General features: G+C 38.6%; 1 protein-coding gene across 1 annotated transcript in view; it reads left to right on the forward strand.

The window, feature by feature from the left end:
• The first annotated feature begins 3,855 nt into the window (after positions 1-3,855).
• VPS45 (vacuolar protein sorting 45 homolog) overlaps positions 3,856-7,485 on the forward strand; it is a 56,661-nt gene continuing 53,031 nt past the window's right edge. The window contains exons 1-2 of the mRNA XM_019625344.1: positions 3,856-5,209; positions 5,800-5,934. Of these exons, the coding sequence (XP_019480889.1) occupies positions 5,117-5,209; positions 5,800-5,934 (228 nt within the window). The 5' untranslated portion in view covers positions 3,856-5,116. The remainder of the gene's footprint in view (positions 5,210-5,799; positions 5,935-7,485) is intronic.

A 7,485-nucleotide genomic window follows, 5' to 3' on the forward strand; every position in this document is an offset into this window, starting at 1 on the left:
TATATATATATAGTAATTAAGACTCCTTTACCACTAATGAAACTTAAGGATTTATAAGAATATAAATTTTCTGGTACTTATTTCATATATCTTGCCTATTTCTTGAAACATCTAAAATGTTAAAAATAATTTCATCACACTTTATAGTTATCAAAATTTCTAACACAAAGAGCAGCCCAAGAATCGAACCATAAAAGGGATCTTAGCAATACTCTATTCTAGTTCAATCTTCTTTTTTCTTTAGAAATAAGAACTTCTGTATCTCTTTAATATTACAAAGTACTTTTGACTTCATTTTGTGAATTTTAATAATTCCTCAGGGAGGCAAGCACATGACAAGTATTTTTATATTCAGTTTGTAGGTGGGGAAACTTATAAATGGTAAAACTACTCACAGACAAAATATTTGCTAAGAGAAGTAATGAAAGCTAGGCTAAAGCCTACATGTAGTATCTCACTTAATTCTCATACCAACCTGAGGTTAGGTGTTATTTTTCTCCATTTACGAATGAGGAAGCTAAGGCATAGAACACTTACGTAACCTGACAAAGTCCTCCAGCAGAATCAAATCCAGAGCCTGCAGTCTCAGCCTCTATCTATGCTTTCTATTACTTAAAGGTAATAATTGTCTTAACTATCCATGAGTCTACTGACATAAATGATTGAAAAAAATAAATGGGGGAATGGAAAGCTCTTTTTATCTTTTTAACAGAATTCAAAATAACAACTGTAGGAGAAATGAGGAAAATAATTACCATTAGTTTAACATCAATTGTTGCAGCAAAAACCATCGATGGAGTTTAGTTAAAATTAGCAGGTGTGGGCCAGCCAAGTGGCTCAGTTGGTTAAGAGCTCACTCAAGAGTGTGAGCTCTGAGCAAGAGAGTTGTCGGTTCGATTCCTGGCTGGAGCTGAGTTGCCAAAAGGTGGCAGGATGGCCCAGCTTAAAAAAAAAAAAAATTAGCAGGTGAAAGTATGGTGAAAAATAGGATATCTGCAACACATCAAGATATCTCTCCATATGATATTTAGTAATTACAAGGAAAAAATAGTAATTTTACAGTGGAGAAACCTGGCACGCACCACCTAACCCAACTAATCAAAGTTAACATCACCACTAGAAAGATGGAATCACTGAAATTCCTGAATATGGACACAGAACGCATCATGCAAATAATCTTTTTATATTTTTTTATTGGGGAATTGGGGGGAGGGGAACAGCGTTGGGGAATCAGGGAAGGGGAACAGACAGGTAGACAAGTTGCTGTTTTGTTCTTCAGCCTAGTTGTGGAGGACATCACTTCACTGGCCCATGTTGGCATGATCATTGTGCTCTTCCCAGGTGAGGCAATCCATCGCCAGATATTGGTGGGCCGCTCACAGCGGCTCCCAGTAGCTCACACCAGCTACCACCCACTCACACTGGCTGCCAGCCACTCATGTAGCTCACAGCAGCCCACTGCAGCCCTGCTGCAGCCTATGCCGTCGCCGGCGACTCACAGCAGCCCAGCTCCAGGTTGAGCTGTTGTTCACCATCTTAGCTGTAGAGGGTGAGCGTCACTGGCCCTCAATGTGGGATCCAAACCGCAGCCCTGCTGCTCAGAGCTGGTGTCCCAAGTGAGCTCTTAACCAGCTGAGCCACTTGGCCGGCCCCAAATAATCTTTACATAATGATTTAAACCTATTCAATGCTTTCGCTACCATAAAGTTCAGTACTAAACCACCAACTCTGACAAAAATTAAAGAAATTCTGTTTGATTTGAGGCTGGGTGGACAGTAAGCATGTTCTTCTGAAATCACTTGAAGCATATTTTTGTTTTCGTGAAAACTGTATGCTTTACAAATTATGATGGAAGAGGTCAAATCTAACCACTAACATGTCTATTATTGTATAGTAATGCAAGATAAAGTTATTATGGAAATTATATTTAGAAGCTATAGTTCACAAATTCTGAAATTGACTTTATTTTTTAATTTTCTTGTCAAAGGGAAATAAAATATGGCTTAAGTAAAAAACATAAGGTAAAAGGTATGTCTACCTTTTGATTTCAAATAATTAAAGCTGATATTTTTGAGCATTTACTATGTGCCAGGCATATGTTTTCCTGCACATTATTTCACAATTCTGACAATTTCATTAGGTTATATTATCACCATCTATCAGAAAAGGAACTGGTCAGAGAGGTTAAGAATATTGCGCAAGGACTGTCTGACACTAGCAATAATATCATTCTTTATCTAAATATTTTATCAATTGTTAACAAGTAGGAAATCGAATTTGAATATCTTTACTTCCCTGCTATCCAGGGCTTGTTGGAGAAATGTTAACACACACAACAAGGAGCATGGTAGATAATTAATCATCTAAGACAACTAAGAGTTGGCCATATTGTTATTGTAATTATACTGAAGCTTACTTATATATCCTTTGTTTTATATCAAGCTTTGAATTTTTATGGTAGAAAAACATGATTTGGATTAAATATAAAATGGGTAAACCTCTAAATAGGATATACTTTGCAGAAATCTGAAGCACGTGTAATATTCCTGATTATTTCATTTACACACACATTACACACACAAATCTAAGCAAAAGGAACAAATGTAAATACCATATTTTTAACTTCCTGTTTTCTATCCTTAAAGCAGAGATTTCTTGGACATAGTGAAAATAAATTCTGCATTAGAAACCTTTATAACTGGTATAATCACTACTATTGAAGAATGTCATGATTTATTTTTTAAATTTGAGGCCTTCATTATTGAAAAGATTTCTTATTACAATTTATTTACATTGTAAATAAAAAAATAAGTATAGTACTTCATATTGGCTTTTGAATTTGCTATGTCTTACCTACAACAAAATAAGTCACTCTGGGTTTATCCTGGATGAGTCACAAAGCATGAGTTTGGACTGTATCATTGCTTTCAGTCCTATTTTTAGAGGTACAGGGATAGAAAAGAAGTCTTAACCTGGACACATTTAAAATGGCTTTTGGAGTTTTCTTCAGACAGGAAATAGGCTGCCAAACTTCAGGACCATCACAGCATCCTTTAAATACATAATATCTATTTTGTACAAAATGCTTACATTCCACATCTTATCAATGTATAAATATAAAATAACACTGCCACTGACATCAGTGGAATTTCATGGCAATGGAACGAGTTAGGAAGCCTTGTCAAAATAGGTATTTCCTCTTCTTTTAAAATGTTATAATTGTCCAAGTATAAATAACCAAAAGGATGCAGTTTTTTCCATGCATTACTTACAGACTGACTATTGTCTAAAAAAAGCACAAATCTCATGAACAAGCCTTTCTCTCCTTATTCTTTCTAAAAAAAAAAAATCACAAAATGGAAAACAATCTTATACTATATTGAAGTCCCAATTATAGGTAAGAAAAAACAAAAAAGAAGTGACAGGTTAGTGGAGGTGACTTTTCAAATATTGGTAACTTACAGGATTTGTAGGTGTTTCATTTTTCATTCGCATTGGTTTGCTGTTTTCTATAATATATGAATATTTTAAATTGATAATAGAATTTTCAAACATTAGATTGTTCTCACTTGTATCCATTTAAAGATTCACACTTTCATTTTAGTGTAACTTTTGTTTCAAAATGTATCTCAAGAATAGAAAAAAATGCCCAACCGGAAGTTTTATTTACTTGGTAGGAACATTGAAAAAGAGAGAAAACAACCACATTCTTCACAATCTCTGAGGTGACAAAAATCTATATTTCAAGTGGCTTCTGATCTCCTTTAAATTATTTAAAAATTGTATATAACGTTTTATAAAGTAATCTCAACAGCTAGATGGTTAACGTGCTCTGGGTATAGTTTTACTTGTATGCTTCTTATAATATGATGAAAAAATGCCTGATTTGGTTATGATGAAAAAATGCCTGATTTGGTAATCTTGAACCTTTTGATTAAACTGACCCCAACAAACACTGATTATTATTTTTGGTGGAAATATTTACAAACATTTATAGTTATATAAATAGCTGCAGTTGTTTCTTATCTTCCTGATTTTACAACCCCCAAACGTAAAGGAGAAGGAAAACTAACATTTACCCTCCTTTTCTAGAAATGGCCTGATAGAAGGCCTGCGGGGTATAAACACATATGAAGACATTTGGAGGTTGATGGCTTTAAGATTTATTTTGTTGCTAAGCTTTTGTGGTTTCTTAAATCAAAATCTGAGTTTTCAATGAAAACCCCCCGATACTTCGCTTTAGCCCCACCGGATGCGTGCCCCCTACCCACTTCTGACCGTGTTAACTTAGCGCCTCCCCTGCACCCCGCGCGAGTTGGAGCCCGCGGAATACAACCGCCGTGGTGCCGAACCCCGGGTCGATCCAGGTCTTCCTGGGAGATCTGAGGCCTCGCCCAAAACATCCCTAAAGGGCGTTCCCTTTGTTCATTCATTCAACAAACATTTGTTCAATTTCAGATGCTCCATCCGTCCTCGGAACACCAACTCGGGCCTCGCCTTGCAGGGGGACAGGGCTCGCCTTGCTAATGACCCAGTGAAGCCGGGGAAACGGATCTCGACCACTATTTTGAAAGTACAGCCTGCGATTTACCAAGTGCCGTCCCTCCGAGTCCCGAGCAGCCGGGAGCACCACGCCACCTCCCTTCACTTCGCCCTTCACTGCCACTCAAGAAAGTGTTCATGGCACAGAGTGACCACAGCCACGCTCTGTTCTCGCCTCCGAGCCAGCCTTATGCCAAGTTCCTCCACACCGTGAGGCGCCACCCTCTCCCCAAACCAGCAGGGGAGCCTTCAGGCCGGGGCACCCAGGACCAAGGACCGGGAGAGGCCTCGGAGCCCAAGCCTCCAACACCTCCAGGCTGGAAGTGGGTGGACGATCCCGTCCGGGCGGGGCAGCCCTGGGTGTCTCCGCCGGATTTTTCCTCCCCGCCGACAGGATTGGTCCGCCGGACCGCGCCTCGGAACTACAACTCCCAGTACGCTGGCTGCCCGGACTTCCGGAAGCCGAAGCCCGACGGGGAGGAAGCCGCTGAGACCTGGCCAAAAGGCCGGGGGTTCATTTAGCAAGAAAAAAGGGGGCGGGAAGGGCTTGGTGCTAACCTGTCAATTCGCCACCATGAACGTGGTTTTTGCTGTGAAGCAGTACATTTCCAAAATGATAGAGGACAGCGGACCGGGTATGAAAGTACTTCTCATGGATAAAGAGACGGTGAGTTTGCTTTTACTCAGTATTCGTTTGTGAGGGAACCCTCCCTCCCTTACAATAGCTGGTCCCATTCCACTGTGGGATTTGTTATTAAAGATTTTTAAATGAGGGTCAGTTCTGGGTGGACCTGAAAGGTTGTATAAAGCTTGCCTAATAGGTTGTCAGACTAAATGGCTTTTAACCACTGCCAGAGATTTTTTATTGTACCCGGAACAATTTTTTGGAATCTGAAATCCTTTTCTAAATGTTTCTGCCTACACATAGGTGAGAAATCGGTTTTTAAAGTAAAGCTCTTGGGGCTCAAGCTGAGATGACAGGTTAATTATTATTTGTTGATCACAGAATTTAAAATAAGATGAGAGAACTTTTTTTTTTCCTTTGGAAATTTATGGATTGTTCATGTTTGGAGAGAGCATGTTTTCTTTCATTCTGGTACATTATCTACATGTTTGGGATGCTCAGTAAATGCTTTTACATGTGTTAGTATGTAAGTTATCCAGCTAAGGATAATGAAAAAAAATTAAGGCTTAGGTACAATGCTTGTTTTTCTTATTCCGGACCAGCATAATATTAGCAATTCTCTTTCTTTACAGACCGGCATAGTGAGTATGGTATACACGCAGTCAGAGATTCTTCAGAAAGAAGTGTACCTTTTTGAACGCGTTGATTCTCCAAATCGAGAGATTATGAAACACCTGAAAGCAATTTGTTTTCTTCGACCTACGAAGGTACTACATAAGCTGAGCTGCTATCTACCCAGGCAAATGCAGAACGCTATGATCAGAAAGCATTGAGAAGGCACAATAAATCTGTATTATCATCATTTGTGGCATCCTAATTAGCCTGGCTTATCAGATCTATAACCTTGACTTTCCTCTTTTCCATATCTGTTCACCTGTTACAGCCAGTTTTTCCTTCAAGATGCCTTTTAGGTTCTCAGCTACTTCCACAGCCACTGGCTATCCTAACAGAGAGCCACATCGCTTTATTCCTGGATTAACCTCCATACCTATAAACCGAACACCATTGCCACTTAATCTTATATACTTATTATTAGTGTCTTGAGTCTTTATCATTTTATTCACATCTATGCTCAGGAACCTATAATGGCTCAATTTTACTTTACATGATTAATTCTATATTTAGTAACCCAGCCCGTAAAGCCATGTTAGCTGATCTGATATGTACCCAGCCTCCTGTGTCCACTACAGCCAACTAAGCCTTTTTATCATCCATCTGCATGCTCGTTCCTGTCCTCTATTTGTTAGTTCTCTTCCCCTAATTAGAGATGCTTTAGCCTTCTGCCAGTATTCGTCCATCATCTAAATCTAGCTTGAGTCTTCCTTTAAAAATACTTCACTATTTCAGTCTTATTTTTGTATATTCTCTCTCTTTATATTCATGTTCTTCAACTCCAGTGCACTTTTATCATGCTTGTACATGATGTACTTTCCAAACCACAAATCTGATCGTGTTACCCCGGCTCGAAATCCTTGAATGACTCCTCACTGCTTTCATGATAAAGACAAAACTCCTTAATTGTGGCCTGCAAGGCCCTTGTGTTTTAGTACCTATCATTTCTACAGCCTCATTTCAAACCATTCCCCCTTTTGCTCTTAGCTACACTGATGTTCCAATCCGCTGTATTCCATCATTCCACAGGACCTTTGCACAGGCCCTTCTCTCTGCCTGGAACTTCTTCACTTCCTCAAGCAAATCTTTCCTGGACTTCCTGACCAGATCAAACCCCCCTCTTATAAGCACTTACAGTACCATCTTCCTCTCCCTACTGCTTATCATAATTGAAATTTCATGTGGTTTATGTGGTTAATATCTGTCTCACCTACCAACAGTAAGCTCTATGAGAGCAGAGATGGTATCTGCTTTTTTAAAATTATGTCCCCAGTGCCTGTTATAGTGGATACTCAAATAGTTTCTGAATTAATGAATACATTAATTAATACTGTGTTATAGTGGTTTCCAATTGTTTCACATTTATAGCTCTTAGTCGCGAAATTCTGGTTCTGAGAGGGATCTTAGAGATCCACCTAGTCTACCATTTCCTAACTTTTTTTTATTAAGAGAACCTCTTTCACAGCCATATATATACTCTCTCAAGCTCAAAGTGTGTTCTTAAAACAAAGTTTCCTTAAGATTATATTACAAAGTTAATTTTTAATGTAGTTTTAAATCTAAATGACAAATTTTAAAAGGCTTTTCCCATTTAACAAGCAATGTGCATTGCTCACATTACTTTTAATTCTATAAGGAAATTATGA

Source organism: Hipposideros armiger, unplaced genomic scaffold (genome assembly GCF_001890085.2).
Source record: "Hipposideros armiger isolate ML-2016 unplaced genomic scaffold, ASM189008v1 scaffold_621, whole genome shotgun sequence".
NCBI lineage: Eukaryota > Metazoa > Chordata > Mammalia > Chiroptera > Hipposideridae > Hipposideros > Hipposideros armiger.